This window comes from Manis javanica, chromosome 4 (assembly GCF_040802235.1).
Source record: "Manis javanica isolate MJ-LG chromosome 4, MJ_LKY, whole genome shotgun sequence".
Lineage (NCBI taxonomy): Eukaryota > Metazoa > Chordata > Mammalia > Pholidota > Manidae > Manis > Manis javanica.
The window spans coordinates 27,332,376-27,349,734 of record NC_133159.1 but is presented as its reverse complement, the minus strand read 5'-3'; the positions used below and the strand labels follow the sequence as shown (position 1 = coordinate 27,349,734).

The following is a 17,359-nucleotide window of genomic DNA, read 5'->3' as shown; positions in this document are numbered from 1 at the left end:
AGAAACCATAATTGTGATGGTGGTGGTTGTATATCTGTGAAGGGAGGAGGGGGGAGGACGAGCAGGGCAGCCAGAGTCCCCGGGGTCACCAGGGGCTGATGTAGCTTATTATGAAAACCCCAAGGCCAGCTGAACCCACCGGGACACACATCTCTGTTAGCCTCATCACTGCTCAAAGCGGTCAGCATCACCAACTCTTTCTCACCCTAGAGTGCCCTGACCCCACTCCAGATCCAGAGAGGATAAAGAAGCCACCACTTCAAAAGACTACAAGAACTAGAGAACTATACACTTGAATGGGTGAATTTTGTGTTGTTTAAAATATCTCAATAAAGCAGTTAAAAAAAAAGACCACAGAACTATTCACAGAATAAAACAGTGATTTTTTTTCACTTACTCATTGACTAACTCAAGACCATTATTCCCTTAACTTGTTCCTTTCAACCATTTAGATGTATCACTTTCTTCACTGATGTCATCTCCTCCCAGCCCCTCAGCCACCGGTGGCTCAGAGGCACTTAAAACTCATGTTCACCTAATTAAGGTCACTTAGATCTGACTTAACAAATTTTGTGCTCAGAGGACAGCTGAAATTTTGTTTCCAATTAGGAATATAAGCTACAAAGCCTCGGATGTGATTTGATGCCAACTCTGGCACTTTCTTGATATGCAAACCTTGTACAAGTTATTTAACCTCTTTGAGCCTCAGTCTCCTGAAGATGGAAATACTACCATCTAGTCACTGTGAAGATGAAATGAGAGAACATAATATTAGGTACAATGTTGGCATAAACATTAAGGTCATCACTACTACTATTTACTACCAATGTTTATCATTTTAACAATAAAATAATTCAGGCCTCCCTTAGGATATTCATACCCTGAAATCATCATCTCTCACATGGATATAGCTCCTTGTCAAGACTCCTGACCACAGATGGACAGAAACCAAACAGGCAGAAGTTTGAGCCAGATAGCTCAGGGAGGCAGAGTCAAGAGAAAGAGCAGACTACACATCAAATCTTGGCCCCTTGTGGGCAGGGGAAGGTAGGCAGTTCTAGGGTACCTCCCACCCTTCCACCCGTACACCCAACAACCCTCCTTACTTGAGCACCTCTTCTCGACACTGTTTTTGGGGTGCGAAGCAGGCGATGGCCCAGACTTTTATCTCAATCCCATTGTAGAACTGTTTCCCCCGCATGTCCCAGACACCCTGATTGGGTGTGGCAATGGCTCGGTTCTGGGGATAGGCAAAGGGGGCGCCCAGGTGAGCCTCAGTAGAGCCAAATGGGTAGGGGAGCAAAAGCCCCTGGCTATACAACCCAACCTCCCCCTCACATGCCCCAGAGATGATGTCTGGCCCTGACCCTGCTCACCCGGCCGCCGTACTGCAAGATGGGCGCCGGCAGCACTCGCCCCGTCACTTCCGTCATGTCATCCTTCACTTTGATCCCAAATTCCTGGATGTAGGGATCTAGGTTGTAGCTGGCATTCTTCATCTGCAAGTTAAAAAGAGGGGGTTATCTCAGGAGAGCAGCAATATTAACAGTACTGCTTGGCAATACTTCTCACCCTCTGGGTCCTAAGGAGAAAGCCCTGAAGAGCAGCTGGTATTGGCAGGGAATAGCCCTATAAAGGGGGAGAAGTGGAAGATGAGGTACATGGGAGTGAAAAACACAGAGAAGAAATACAGGAGGGAAAAAGAGATAGGAAGCTAAGTAGCTATAGGATCAAGAAACAAGAACAGTCCTTTGGGGGCCCAGGCAACAAATCCGTATTTGTGTTCTCCGGAGGGTCCTGCCAAGGCAGCAGAGCATCTATGCTATCAGGGGCCCCAGTGACTAAGCACCCAAGCACACATTCCTCAGGAGCCCCACTGACCAGGCGGCTGATCTCCTCCTGTCTGTCCGGGGCCGACCTAGCTGTAGCCTTTATCATAGTTGAAGTCTGGTTGTCAGTCAGCTTCTTAATGCAGCGCTGCCCAGCCACAATGTTGCAGACCTAAGAAATGAGGATAGGTAGCTCTGGTTGGAGTACAGTCCACCTGTACTCAGAGCCCCACAGTAAGGGAAGAGAAATTGGCTGTCAGCACTGGCAAGGGAACTGCAAAATCCCTTGTGCACAGACAGTATGTGAGAAAACACTTATATAATTAAAAGGCAATATAGCCACTCTGTGATTAAGAGCTTGAGATTCAGAACTAGATCTGGGTTCAGGTCTCTTATGCTAAATGGGAAGAACAGTAACAATCTCATAGGGTTGTTTAGTGAGTAAATAAAATAAAGCACTTAAAGGATTGAGTATGATTCTGGAACATACTAAACACTCAATAAATTGTTGCATAATTATTATTTACCAAAGGACCCAGTACAGAGCTCTTCTGAATATTAAAAAACTCAATACACACAAACTTGAATCCTAAGGTAGAAGGCATCTCTCCAATGGTGGGAGGCAGTCAGTTGCTCCATCCTGCAGTCCACCACCAGAACTTGACTCTTGAACAGCCTACAGATGATTATAGAGTCCCTGGACAACAGAAATCACTGTCTCTGTTGGCATAAGGAACACCCTGCTACGCAGTTCCTGTAATGGGCCCCACAGAGCATGATGGAGATCAGAAAACACTATCTAGGGATATACAGGACTTCCATTCCTCAAAATACTGTACTCAAGATGCCATGAACAAGAGGCCTTTGGTTGTCAAAGTAGAGAGAGCCAGTAGGTTTGGAAGACTTGAGTTTTGAGACCAGCTTTGCCATTTCTAAGTGATGTTACCTTGTGCAGGTCTCTTACCCACTCTGTTTCTTTAATTTCAGTCACAGAATAAAACACTAGCAGTCTCATGAAGTTGTTGTGAGAATTTAAACAAAAGGAAATGTATAACTTACTCCCATTGAGCCAACAGTCTGTAAACACTGGTTCTCTTCCTAATTCTCAGAGTTCATGCTGAACAACAGTGGAGAAAACCAGGACACCACCACCTGCCCTTAAACCCTATCCCAAGGAATACTAACAAATCAGTCAATTCATTTAATAAAAATCCAGGATTGTTAAAATTTGTGAGGCTGCTTTCTTGAAGGTACCTTAAAGATGTCACACTCCCTACAGGTGATTTCAGCTATAGAATCAATACTAGGAAAGAGACAAAAGCAGGGAAAAACTGGATGGGGGAAATGGGAACCCCTGTGCACTGCTGGTGGAAATGTAAAATGGTACAGCTTTCCACATACTGCTGTAGAAAGGTTGGTGATTCCTCAAAAAATTAAACATAGAATTAATTGCCACAGGATTCAGTAACTCTGCTTCTGGATAGGTACTCAAAAGGAACGAAAGCAGGGACTAGAACAAATAGTTGTACACCTACATTCACAGCAGCATTATTCACAATAGCTAAAAGGTGAAGCAACCTGAGTCCATCAGTGAATGAATGGATAAACAAAATGTGGTAGACACATACACTGGGATATCATTCAGTCTTAGAAAGGAAGGAAATTATGACAGAAGCTACCACACAGATGAACCTCAAAGACATTATGCTGAGTCTGGCCAATCAAAAGAGGCCACATGTTATGTAACTTAATATATAACAAATATCCAGAATAGACAAATCCACAGAGACAGAAGTAGATTAGTGGTTACACAGGGCTGGTAGAGGGTCAGGGAAAAGAAACATAAGTGACTGCTAACGGGCATAGGAGTTTTATTCTGGGGGTGACAGAAGTGTTTTAGAACCAAACAGTGATGATGGTTGAACAGCTTGGTGAATATGCTAAAAACAACTGAACTGAACATTTTAAGGTGAATTTTATGGTATGTGAATTATATCTAAGCTCTTAAAAAAGAAAAAATTCCACCTGGCTATGATAACCTACATGATTTGACCCTACACCTCTCTCCAAAATCATCCCCTACTATTTTTCCGCTCATACAGGCATAGTGGCCTTCCCTCTTACCTCTTAAAAAGATCCAAGCTCCCTGCTGCTTTAGAACCTTTGTAGTTGGTTTTTACTTCTTGTCTGGAAGGCTCTTTCCTTCAGTTGTTACAAGGTTGCTTCTATCTCATAATTGCAAGTAAGCTCAAATATCTCCAAAAAGAGACCTTCCCTGACCATGTAACTAAAGTGGCTCTCTAACCCCCTCAACTCCTTCTATCCCCTTAACCTGTTTTCTTTTCTTTTTTTTTATGTAACTTTTTAGTGAAATATAGTTGACATGCAAAATTAGACTGGTTGCAGATGTACAACATAGTGATTTGCCAATTATCTACGTTACTAAATGCTCACCGTAAGTGCAGTTACCATCTGTCACCATTCAAAGTTATTATAATATTGTTGACTATATTCCCTATGCTGTACTTCCATCCCTGTGACTAATTTATTTTATAATTTGAAGTTTGTACCTCTTTATTATTCTTATATAGCTTATCACCATCTAAAACTATTTTATTTTTAAGTTTATTGTCTATCTCCTTCCAGAATTAATGTACACTTCATGATAGCAGGTACCTTGTCTATCTTGTTAATCTCTATATTTCCAGCACCTTAAAGAGTATATGACACATAGTAGGGGCTCAATAAAAATTTCCTTAACAAACAACAGTAAAAATCATATATAAGTCATGTAAATTATTCACCTTGGAAACTACTGTTCAAACAAAAGTAACATTAATTTGCTAACAAATCTCAGCTTGTGGTAAATATTACCTAAAGTCTATCTACTTAGCTGGGATTGTCAAAGATTTCTGCTTACACCTCAGAAAACATATTGCCTTCATTCTACCTTTTGTGCATCAGCAGCTATTAATTAAGTCAGAGTTATTGGGTTTTGGGATATCTTCTCCCTTTGTCCTAATTCCCTCTGTTTAGTTCTGAAAAGCGAGAAGCTCATATAAGGCTTAAGCTTTGGTCCTAGCTGTCTGACTCCTGTTGCTGGAACAAAATAAGATGGTAGTTGAGGCTAGTGTTTTTCCAACTTTAATGTTCATATGAATCCTCTTTGGATTCTGTTAAAAGACAGATTCTGATTCAGTAGGTCTAGGTAGAACCCGGGATTCTGCATTTCAAACCAGCTCCCAGGTAGTACCTATGCTGTATAATACTGCCAACCACACTTTGAGTAGCACTGGACTAGACAATGAAGCAGTCAGCAGAAGTTTCTCATTAGACATTTTGGTTAGCATACACCAAACCAAATATAACCCAATGGTTCTACATTTGTATTCTATGACTTAAATAGCATCATTATTCTTTCTCAACAGTAGGATTTCATAGGTCTGCCAAATGATAATACAACAAATCTTGGAGCTAAACCTTTTTTAAAAGGAATGTATTGATCATCGGGTAAATAAGATCCACAGTATAGGTAACATTCATCTCCATTTTCTGCAAAATAAGGTACACTTGGATCTCTAGGTCATTTAGGATCCCCAGCTTCACACAGGAAAAGAGAAATTAAGCAGACATTAGTCTAGGTATCTGAAATCTCTGTCCTGAAGGAATTACTTACTTATTAAACATAAACAACTTTTATCTCTGCCTGGAAGTCCTGAAAGAACAGGAGACCAGGATAGGGGATAAGAAGAAAGAACTCAGTAGGCAAGAATAAGGCCTATATTTCATAGAATGACCTCCTACCTGTCAGAATGTCAATTTTCTAAACTTCAAAAAGAGGATAAGAAGAACAGCCTGAGGATAAGAGTGCAGGTGCAATGTTGTTCCCAGCCCAGCCTCACCTCCAGGGGCAGGTAGGTATGCTTTTGTTCTTGGCCAACTTGCAGGCAGGGCAGGTGGGGATACTTGAGCTGAAGGTTATATTTCTGCTTGAAATACTGTGCCACTGTGCACTCTACAGTCTGTCCACTCTCCAGCTGCAAGGGAAACCTGTTTGGGGGAAGGAAAGGAGGTGTCATAGCCCAGCATTCAATTCCACCTCTCTAGATTTACAACCATGGAAAAATCTAGACTTGGCTTCTTCCCTAATCGGCTTTGAGCACTGCCATTCATGGAAAAGCAGGTAATAAATAGAGGGCTCCAAGAGTGAAGCCAAAGCATTATGATTGACACACAAGGTGTGTGTGTTGGGGTGGGGGTAAGGAAGACAGTGTGGCACAGAGAAGACAAGTAGTGACTCTGTGGCATCTTACTATGCTGATAGATAGTGATTGGAATGGGGCGTGGCAGGGGGGACTTGATAATATGGGTGAATGTAGTAATCACAATGTTTTTCATGTGAAACCTTCATAAGAAAGTCTATCAATGATACCTTAATAAAAAATAAATAATTAATTTTTTAAAAAAGAGTGAAGCCAAAGATTTGAGAGGCAAATTTCATGATGGTCAGGACCATACTGTACTCATCTACATTTCTAGTGTCGAGCATAAAGCTTGAAACACAGTAGGCACTCACAGTCCAGGAGAACCTGAGGTCAAGAAGGTGGACACAATCAGTGACAGCTTCCCCAAGGTCTAACCCAGGAGCCCAGCTTTCTTTTTCAGGAGGAAGAATAAATTGAGAGAGATTCTATTACAGGACTGAGACAGGAGTCAGGGGAAGATACCTGCTCTACAGTAAAGGTCCAAGGGGGAAAGGAGGAGATCAAGAAATTAAAAATGGTAGGGAGAGTATCAATGGGTCTGGAAAAGTTGAGGGAAAGGAATGCCAAATTCCCACATTTGATAAAATAAAAAAATAACAACAAAAAAAAATAGGGCTCATCCCCAGGGCCAGTGGCAGGAAAGGGAAGCAGGGGTCGGGAGAATAAAAGGAATATGTTGAAATATCAGCCCTCTTCCACCAATGGTATAGTTTAGCAGCCCGGTCAACTTACGTCTGATGGCTGGCAGGGCGGCGGGTAACATTACATACACGGTATTTCCTCTTCATCTGCCCACAGTGGGTCACTTCCACCTTCAGGCCTGGGGTACACACACTGATCGTAAGGGTTATGAAAGGTTGTTCATGTGCCCACGCTTAGCCTCTCCCCTGAACATATCCCACAGGGATTTCCTTTTAGGACCAAAGAGAAAGTAGTGCTGTTCCCTCCCCCACCTGACTGGGTCCTCACCCTTGATCTCCTTGGTGAAGCGAACGCGCTGGGAGTCAGTGAGGGGCTTGGGCTGCTCATCTATGTTCCGGATGTCCAGCACCTCACACATGAACTCAATCACTGGCTGTGCCTTGTAGAAGGCAGTGGCTGAGACTGTGGGGACAGGGTAGGTATAGCTCAGCTCAGCTTTGTCTTCCAGAATAAATGGAGGCACTACTTTTTACACCCTCTTCCTTCTAGGGTACCGGGATGTGGGAGGAGTCCCAGGGCTGTAGGGATTAGTCTAGGAGTGTGGTTGCAGAGCTGGGAGGGATGAGGCTGGGAGAGTGGTTGTTGGACTCAGGGTGCCCCTGGCTCCACTGCTCTCCCCACTCACCATCAATGTTGAGCATCATCTTCCACATGGCAGGGCGCACAGACTGGTGAAAGCCGAACCAGACCTCGCGCCCACCCCCCAGCGGGTGGTAGTAGCCCTCAGGCGGTGAGAAGAAGGAGCGGCCCACAGGGGTGTACCTGGCAGGGACAGGCAGAGAACTGGTCCCTCGGGCACAGGCCCCCACCCTGTGAGGCATCCTGGGCACGGAGGAGCCCTGGCCTGGAAGGCAGGACACCAGGGCTTTAATTCCAGCTCTGATCCTTTACTAGTTGTGTGACTGACCTTGTGCAAGTCTCTACCCTCTCTCTGCCCTTCAGGGACAGATGGGATGAGGTCCAAAGACGTCTAAAAGGGACAGGGCCAAGGCTTTAAACCATCTAAATGTATACGCACACTTGCCTGGCATACGGTAGGGCTTCAAATAATTTTTTTATTTGAAAGAGCACAAAGTGAGATTTTAATATGTGCTCATTCCCCACCTCCCCGCACAGCAGTTCTGCCACCACTAGAAGCCCAGATACTAACTACACCCAGTACCTCATGGATGCCAGGTGCCTCATGGCCACATCCAGGGCTTGCACAGACTCCAAGGGAACAGGGATCTGGCCACTAACCAGGGCCTCATGCAGCATGCGCCAGCTCACAATGGCTAGCCACTTGATGGAGACCTTGAAGATTCGATCCTTCCCTTCCCCAGGGATTGTCACCTCAAAGTCAACCTTCAAGGAGAGAGAAGGGGGTGGAGGGTCGCCAATGCTTTCCCACAGGTCCAACACTGCTTGCTCTGCCCCAGCTTCCCCCAACCCAACAGATCTGCCAAGAATCTATCTGCTCCTTAAGCTGATAGGGGCTCACAATTAAGACTTCAGAGTAAATCCAGCCCCTTAGTCTCAAGCCACCTTGACTTAGTCTTTTTGACTTAGTGCTTCTGTCTCTCTCAACCATACCTAGCAGGAAGTCCTTTAGGTTCATTTTGAGTCTATGCTCAGTCTGTTTGGGAAAGGGACTGACATATGGTAGGCTAAATTAACACCAGCACCTACCCACCCCTCACCCTAAACACACTTTCTCAGCACAAAAGACGACAGGGATCTCTGGACTACCAAATTCCAAACAGGCTTACATGAGTTCTGTCCCACCAAAGACTCCTAACACAGTTCTAGCCTAACTCCCAACCTTACCCGTTCGTTGCCAATGGGCAGTGCTGTGACAGTGTAAATGTTCTTCTTTCCATCATACACGGGCTTGCGATCACCAAAGATCTGAGGCTTGAAATGCTGGACCATGTATTCCACCACTTCCCTGTGGGGGATAGGAGTGGCCTGTGGAAGCTGAGAGACTACCGCTTCAAGCTTTTGGAAATAGCCTGAATATCCAGGCAATGTCCCATCTACTATATTCTCTCCAGCAGCTACTCTAATCTCATCTACTCCATGGCAGTGTTTCTCAAACTTCAACATTCATATGAATCTGGATATCTTATTAAAATGCAGATTTTGATTCAGTAGGTCTAGAGCAAAGTCTGAAATTCTATATTTCTAACAAGCTGCCAGGTGATGCTTCTGGTCCTCAGATCACCAAGGCTCTAGAGGACCTGAAAGAGTGAGTGTGAATGCCTTCCAAGCAGAAGGGAGAAGGGCTTAATTGCAGGATCTATCAAGAATCAGGAAGAAGATTCAAGTTGCTATAATTCCCAAGCTGATAAGCAAAAAAAGTAGATGGGGAAGAGATCTGAATTGCAATAGGAATAAACTATGGAAGAAGAACCTCTCCTATCCTTTTAAAGCTCTAAGTCCCACCACTCCATTTTCTATTATCATCTCTTTCTTGATTTCACTTCCTGTCCTCTGCCACTTAGATTCCAGAGTATTCATCAGTCCTTCAAAATCCCAGCCCATCAAACTATCTGACCTCTTCACTCTTGAATACTACTGGAAAAAAAGACTCAAAATGTACATTGGAAGCAACTATAAACACATGGTTTCAACCCCAATCAGGCTTCAGTACTATCCAGAAATCTTTTTCATGTCCATCCCTAATCACTTCCATCCCTCATAGTCTGTATCGAACCTTCTCCACTACCCTCCAACTCCAGAACCCATTCCTACCTCTAATACCTCTGAAAAGAGGAGAGCACAGTAGGCACGGCCTACCTCAAGTCCCCAGACATATAAACAAACATATTATATATGCACACCCCTTTTCCTTTCTTTCCTTTCACACCTGAAATGTCTCTTCCTTATATAATTTTTAAACATATGAAAATATGTTCAGTTTTACTCATTAGAGAAACACATTTTAAAATTAGACCAAGATATAATTCTCTATTTTTAAGAATACCAAAGATCAAAAAATCCAATATACTAAATTGGTGCAGTATGGTACAAAAATTTATTTATATTTAATATTCAACACAGTTTAATTTTGTATTGAAAGCTTAGACTCAACCTAAATGTTCCTCAATAGATTTCCTAAATAAGTTATAATACATCCATTCAATGGCATACCTATAGAGTTATGCAAAAGAATGAGGAAGATATGTATGTATTGGTATGTATGATTTTCTAAAATATACTGTTCAGTGGAAAAAAGCAAGGTGCAGAACAAGGTATACAGGACTCTACACCCTGTGCATTGAAAATAATGTTCTATATATACATATGCTTACATATGCATAGAAAAATATCTGGAAACATACTCAAGAGTGAACAACAAATGCCTGTGGGGAAGGAAACCGGTGACTAGAGACCAGGGTAATAGACATTTTTCACTGTTAGTCTTTTTATAATGTTTTAATCTTTTAAAAATTGTACAGTTTTCAAATAATAATAAAATAAGAAATATTTCTTCTTCTAATCCCCCTATGTATCCCGTCATGTCCTCCTGCCTCAGCAAGGACATCCCACTCAGTCTTCCCCTCTTGGTCCTGTACCTTTAACCTCTCCTTTTCCACTAGTTCCTTCTCCTCAGTTTATAAACACATCTGTGTCTCATTCTTAAAAACTTTTCATTCATTCATTTCAACAAATACTGAAATGCTCTAGGCACTGTATTTGACCCCTATAATCCTCTCTAACCAATATATTCCCTTTCTCCCCCCACTTCACTGTCGAGCTATCTGGAAAAAGCTATCTGTTCTCACTACCCTTAACACATTACCTTCTACTTTCCTTAATTCCCTGTAGTCAGATTACTAGCCCAACTACTCTACTGAACTGCTCTGGCAAAAGGCATCAACTATCTCCTAACAGCCAAATCCAGTAGTACTTTTTGAAATTTACCATACTTGGAATCTCCTTCTCAGAACTTTCTTGAGTTTGTTGATAACACGCCCTGCTAGTTTTTCTTGTACCTCTCTGGATCCTCTTTCAAAGTTTTGAGACTCAGGAAAGTGAAGACTCGTGGACAAGGTGACTCAGACATGCATCACTTACCGGTTGACTCTGCGAGGACACTTATCCGGCTTGATATCCACCTCGTAGTGGTAGACGTCAATCTTCGGGATGTCCACCTCAAAGTAATTGGCCAGGAGCTTGATTGGTTTCCCCACAGTGCCAATGCCAGGCCGGCGAGGTGCCTGGAACACCTGCTGCAGGGGGGGCAGGTAGGCGCCCGCAGCTACAAGACAAGAGGCTGGTGAGGGTAGAGTCTGGCAATCTCCTTACTGCTCTGATTAGAGAAGGCACAAGGCCTCCCAGAACAGAAGCAGGACAGTGCAGGGGAAGCTTCTTTCCTGCCTACCCAAACCCCCTGAGGGCTTCCACTGGCTCACAACCCAGGCCCCTTTCTTTTTAAACCTCTTTCCAGTCAGAAAAATTACCCTTGTAGTCTATCTTAGATTCATCAAGTGAATACACAGTAAGTTCTTAATATGAGTTAAGCAGAAGGGCAAAATCTGGTTCCCAGTAACAAAAGTGTTTTCCTTCTACTGGATTAAGACACCTGCCTCCACTAGGTATCTAGCAGCCCTTTTCTCTGCCAGCCAGATGCTCACTTCATTCATTACCATCTTGAACACGAAATAGCATCATCTTAATGCTCTCCTGCAATGTAAGCAGGAGGAAGATCGAAAGAAGGCCAGGTTGGCTGGGGAAAAGGTGAGGAAGCAGTGTCTGAGCAAGGATTAAGGTAACTGGATGGCTGTGGTTGGAGAGACAACACATGGAGAAAAGGCTACAGGGATAGAGTTTGGAGACTAAGGAAAAGAGAGAGGTTCAAACTGGAGGAAAGACTAGTACTGGAGGTTCTGGTAGGAAAGGCTTGAATTGGGAAGGAAGGCAGGCTGGAGTTAGGGGCTCAGTCAAGATCGGTTAGAATTGGGAGCTTGGGCAAGATGCAAGGCTGCAACTAGGGAGACAATGGGAAAAAAATGTTTTCAAAAGAAGAAAAAACTAGGGAATGGAGACAGGCCAACTATGGGAGACTGAGGCTGTAGCAGAGTACTTGGGGAGGAGAGTCATCCATTAGCATGCTAGAGCAGGAAGAGAGTGCACTGGCTCTGGGCGGGGGAATACAAGGCTCTCCACCGCCCACAGCTCCTTACACACCAAGGGCTCAGAGTAGCAGAAGGGATTAATTCCAAGACAAAGGGGACCCTTGGGAAAGGGGTAGGGCAGAGCCAGCTCTCACTACTTTCTCCTCTCTTGCCATCACAGCCCTGATTGCTGTCCCTGGTTTTATTTTTTTAGCTTGAGGGAAAAGGAAGGAAAAAGGGAAACTGCCTAAGAGATGCCTTTGTCCACAGCCACTATTGTCCTTGCCAGTAAAGGACCAGCCCAGGTGGGAGGAGAGAGGGATAAACCATCCCAGAACCTCCCATCACCAGGGCTCCTCTTTCATAGTCTGCCAGTCTGGGGGGATGGGGCATATCCTCAGCTGGGGGGTCAGCAAGAGGTCAGAACCATTCAAGGGAAGTGCTTGCTTCCCAGAGCTGAGCTGCGTGTCTCCTAACCACCTGTCAAGCTCAGCCTCACTCCACAGATAGGGAAATGCCGACAGGGAAACGGAGGCCAGCCTGGGGGAAAGGCCTTTAGGGACTCAGCTACATGGGGGGAAGTGAGAGCCTACCTACCAGCACCTGGTCACCTACCCCAGAAAGAGCTGGACAGACATTGCACACAAGACAGACAGACACACACAAATCAGAACACACAACAAGACCTAGAGAGTTTGCTTTCATACACATACTCCTTACTGCCCTAGATAGTGAATTCTTCAAAGGCAGGGACTTTATCTGCCTTGGTCACTGCTGAATCCCCCGTGCTTGGCATACAGGTGTTCAATGTACAGATATTAAACGAATGCACAAACAGATCCAGACACACCACAAAGAACATGCAAGCCTACACAGCAAACAAAAATATAACACCTGCAAATGCTCAGAAATTATAAGCCCTGCACAGGACAAACATGCACCCTGGTGGAAGGAGCTGTTAAGAAACGGGCTTCCCCTCCCCAAGTTCTTACATTCCATTCACCTCTTTAGCCTCCCAGGCTGAATAATTGTTTGGAGCCTTGGGAGAAAGACATACCTTAGACTTGGGAGCTGGTTAGAAATGATGGGGGACACTCTGGCCTCAAAGCCTTCTCTTCCCTAGACATAGGACTACACAGCAGATTTAGCCTTCGGCACCCTGCACTCTAAGGAGGCATTGGGAAAACTGGAGAACCCCCACCCTCCCCTTCAGCCAAACTAGGGAAGGCAAGAGGAAAGGAGAGCCTTCTCCTATCCCATCCCCCTGCAAGACTTACAGCTGTACAAAGTGCCCCCCTTACTCTACCCTACCCCCAGCTTTTTAGTCTGAGAAAGGGAGACACTTCCCTTCAGACCCAGACAGGGACAGACGGCCACTTTGTGATGCAGATGAGGGCCCCTGCACAGAGGACAAAGCTTGGGCCTTGGGGGAAAGGGGCGGGGCCCCTGCCTGCAGACAAAAGCAAGGAGGGAGGGGCCAAGAGAAGGACACTCCCCCTCCCCCATCCCCAACCAGCCCTGAGAAGGAAAAGTAACAGAGCTGAAAGGCCTGGCTCAGGGATTCCTTACCCGCAGTTCTGAGGCCCACATACCTCCCGAGGAGCCAGACTGCCTATTCAAAAGACAAACTCAAGGCTGGGTTAGCTGTCCGGTAAGCAAAGACTAAGAGACCAGTCTTTCCAAAAAGAATTTGTCCACACGTGAGTATACACAAATTATTAAACATCCACGTATGTACTTAACCATTTATTAACCATTTATGTTCACACTGGAATGTGATTCAATTCAATGAAAAAACATGTACTCTATGCCAGGGCCTAAATACTCGCTGGTTCTACAGGTAACTCAGAGTTGGGGGTGCTCCCAGTCCAATATAAGTACTTGCAACACACTTGTACATAGAAGGCACACCTGGATGTAAGCCCACTGAAGCCAACCACAATACCCTAGTTTGGTGCATTGCTTTCCTCCAACTTCCAAGTGAATGGTAAGGTCCTAGGAAGGAGGTGTTATAGGGTACCTGCATTGTTTCCAGAATGAATTTCAATTACATCCTTTGATGAGGCAAAGCCTGTCCCACTAGGCTACAGGCAACTCTATAGATACCAGGTTCTCATGTTTTCCTAGAAGCTTATTTCTTGTAACAAACAAAAAGTCAGTTTTTTCATCACTTCAAAGCCCATCAGGAATTCATAAGAATAAAATTCTTAGTAGTCTGGTAGGGGTGCCAGCTCTCAGACCTCTGTGACCTACTCCTCCTCTAGTCCACAGGTGACTGCAAATAATCTCCAGCCTAAAAATGGAACAGAGAGAGGGGCCTGAGTGAAGGAGGAAGTAGTTTGCTGAAGTCAGTTCCTCCCTGCACTCTACCTTAAGAGAGACTTTACAAGGTTGTTTTTGTTTTGCAGAAAGTAGTCACTAAGTACTTATGGATCAACAAATAGATGACTTGAATAAACTGGTAGGGGCTATTTCCTGGAGGGAGTTAGATGCAGTATAAAAGACAAAGGTTCTTCCACCAGAAATGAAATTCATGTCCTCCATGGAAATCCTATTCCCATGCCCAGGTCAAACAGAAGAAAGTGGTGAGACAAGACCTAAAGGATTCCCAGGTCCAAATTGCTCCTCCCATCAAAGGGTAAGAGACCTAAGACACAAGAGATGCCACCATCTCTCAGTCCATGCAGGGACTCAGGTCTTCCTGGCAGCCCTGCCTCAGTTTCTCCTCTGTTCTTATCTCCTTTCCTCCTGATTGATTACCTGTGAAGAAGGAGAAGTTAAGGACTTACCAGGGTGAAGGCTATAAATTTCCTACCCCCCCAAACAACTTATTTGTGACAAAAGGCTAGCTTGGTAACTTTGGGTTTAATGGCATGGCCCTAACAGTTTCTGGGGAGTAGAGAGACAAAGAAGATACCCAGTGGAGGGAAAGAAGCCATAAAAAAATGAAGGCATGGAAAGAAATTAGACTGTCACTTCAGAGGCATTTCAATGGAAAGATCATTATCCTTGGATTGTAAGATCCCATCTATACTCAGTATTGGGCCAGAAACGTGTAAACCAGGCAGAAAATCCCTTCCAGGTAAACCTGGTTCTGGCCTTGGTCTCTCAATAACCGACACCTTTTCTGGGGCCTCCCCCTTCAGGGAGGAACCATCCCAGAACATTGCCTTGGTTCCAGTCTTTCCCCATCCCAGTGTCGGAATAAGGCACTTTGGCAGTTTCTCTAAAACCATTCTTGGCAAACTGTGACTGACTGAGGGTTTTCAAGGCCGAGAGTAAGAGCCCCCAGGATGGGAAAGAGGACCACTTCCATTGCGCTCTGCTAGCATAACCTTAGACAGAATGCACCTCATCAGGTGCACTTTTCAAGCCAAAGCCGACGAGCTAGGGTTTGGGGCGAGGGGAGGGTGGGGATGTATTGGGGGCAGCCACGCCCCCACCACATTGGGCAGCCCCTTCCAGCTGCCACCTCCGCGCATGCTCGGACGCCTCCGCTCCAGCTCCCCAGACTCAAGGGGGGGAATCCCAGGCTGGATCCCCACCCACCGTCCCCTGACCCTCGCCCCCGCGTCAGGCCCGGCTGGGGCGGAGCTCACAGCCCAGCTCTGGCGCCTTCTCCCACGAGACACTAGCCCAGCCCAGCCCAGCGGAGCCCGCGCCCCCCGCATGCTGCAGCTCTGGGCCCATCTGTGCCGACCCCCTCCTCTCCAGTACACCTGGAGCCCGCCCCCTGCCACCTGCCGGGCCTCTCCCTAGGCCTCCCGGGATCTCCGGGAGTCCTTACGTGCATTCAGGCCCTTCTTCCATGTTAGTTTCCACCTCCAGGAGTGCATACAGCCTCCTTTGATAAACGGCCCCCGTCTCAGGGCTCCCTTCACAAGGTTTCCCCCGGAACTGCCTACAGCTACCTTCAAACTGGGCCCCCCATCCCATAAGAACCCCACTCTCACTCAGGAACCCTTCCCTCACTCGGAAATCCTACTCTTCACGCGGGATTCTCAGGGTCCTTGGAGCACGCACAGTCCCCACTCCCGGGGGCCCTTACCTGCTCCCGAGGGTCCCGCTTCCATCCCATATACCCGTGCAGAGGTCAGGCGGCCCGGAGACTGTGGAGTCCAGCGTGAGGGGCCTAGGTACCCCGCACCTTAGCTGCTAGGGCTCCCGGGCCGGGCTCGGCTCCACCACCAAGCCCGGCCGCCAGCGCCGCTGCCCCCGCAGCCTCCGTTGCCGCCGCCGCCGCGGAGCCTGCAGCAGCTCCCCCAGCGAGCGCCCGGCCAGCTGCTAGTGCGCAGGCGCGACCGCCAGGCCCAGGGGGCGGACGGGAGCGAGTCAAGCGGGGCGCTCCGACGGCAACAAAGGCCAATGGAGAGGGGCGGGGGCACGGGGGACCCGAGGCAGCGGCCCCTGGCGGTCACCCGTCGCCATGCAGCCCGGCAGGAGGGCTCCGGTAGAGGCGCCGCGGAACCGCGCAGTGGCGTAAATGGGGCAGGGCGGGGGGGCACCCCCCGCAGCAGGCTCCGGCCCTGTGTGTTTTCCGCAAACGGATCCCTCCAAGCCTGCACACAGTCCCCCACCTCTTCGCACAAAGCCACGCGCATATTACAGGAACCCCACCTAGTTCCCAGGTCCCCCTCACACACTCCGAGCGCCCCATCACCCTGGGGCCCTGCCTCCCACCTCTCCTCCCAATCACCCTCATTCTTCAAGCCTTGGCTGCAAAGCGTCTGCCTCCGCGAAGCCTCTCTCCGTCCCTAGTTACTGAACTCACTGACGCCACCCTCTCTTCCAGGCCATGTACTGGGCGCTGAGACCACGGAGCAGAAAGAGACCCTGCCTACCCTGGAAGATGTCACTGTCTCAGCGTAAGGGAGGCTGCAGAGCTTTATTTGCGGGACCTGGAAAGTACCTGCTCCACTTTGTCACCTGCAGCTCACGTCAACTCCGTCAATCTGCTTTTGCCCTCACCATGTCAATTTAAATGCTTTTTGTATCGAAATCCAAAGGATAATTTTCTATTCTTATTTCTCTGCAGCATCTGACACTTGTGCCTCTCCTTCCTTTTTGAGGCATTTACTTGGCTTCAACGTTTTCTGATGGTTCCTGTTGCCTAAGTCCTTTTCGGTCTCCTTCAAGGCGCCCCTCTTGTTTTTGCCCCAGTAAATAACATGTGTTCACCATGGTTTCAAAACCAGCTCTCTTCTCATTCCACTCTTCACTTTCCCTTTAGAGGTCATATCCATTATTATGGCTCCAATATTCTTTCAAATCTCTATTTCCAGCCTCATCGGGGACTCATGTTTCCAAGTGTCTGCTGGACAGCTCCACCTGGATCTCCTACCAGCACTTCAAATTCAGAGTCCAAAACCAAACTCTGTCTTTCCCTCACAAACGTGCTTTTCCTTTGCCTCTGGTCTCTGTGAATGGCACCTTAATCCTAGAAATGCAGTTTCTCTCTCTCCCT

At 46.5% G+C, this 17,359-nt stretch overlaps 1 protein-coding gene across 4 annotated transcripts in view; it reads right to left on the bottom strand.

Moving 5' to 3' along the window:
- Window positions 1-16,172, bottom strand: part of AGO1 (argonaute RISC component 1) — a 37,160-nt gene extending 20,988 nt beyond the window's left edge. Inside the window, exons 1-11 of one of the 4 annotated variants that reach the window (XM_017660994.3) lie at window positions 15,944-16,172; window positions 10,856-11,039; window positions 8,603-8,723; window positions 7,959-8,140; window positions 7,422-7,558; window positions 7,064-7,198; window positions 6,827-6,914; window positions 5,732-5,879; window positions 1,882-2,001; window positions 1,368-1,499; window positions 1,107-1,240 (exon numbers count right to left, since the gene is read on the bottom strand). In XM_017660994.3, coding sequence (XP_017516483.1) covers window positions 1,107-1,240; window positions 1,368-1,499; window positions 1,882-2,001; window positions 5,732-5,879; window positions 6,827-6,914; window positions 7,064-7,198; window positions 7,422-7,558; window positions 7,959-8,140; window positions 8,603-8,723; window positions 10,856-11,039; window positions 15,944-15,968 — 1,406 coding nt within the window. In that variant the 5' untranslated portion in view covers window positions 15,969-16,172. The remainder of the gene's footprint in view (window positions 1-1,106; window positions 1,241-1,367; window positions 1,500-1,881; window positions 2,002-5,731; window positions 5,880-6,826; window positions 6,915-7,063; window positions 7,199-7,421; window positions 7,559-7,958; window positions 8,141-8,602; window positions 8,724-10,855; window positions 11,040-15,943) is intronic. The other 3 variants (XM_017660997.3, XM_073233625.1, XM_017660998.3) reach the window with 3 other exon arrangements.
- Between the last annotated feature and the right edge of the window lie 1,187 nt (window positions 16,173-17,359).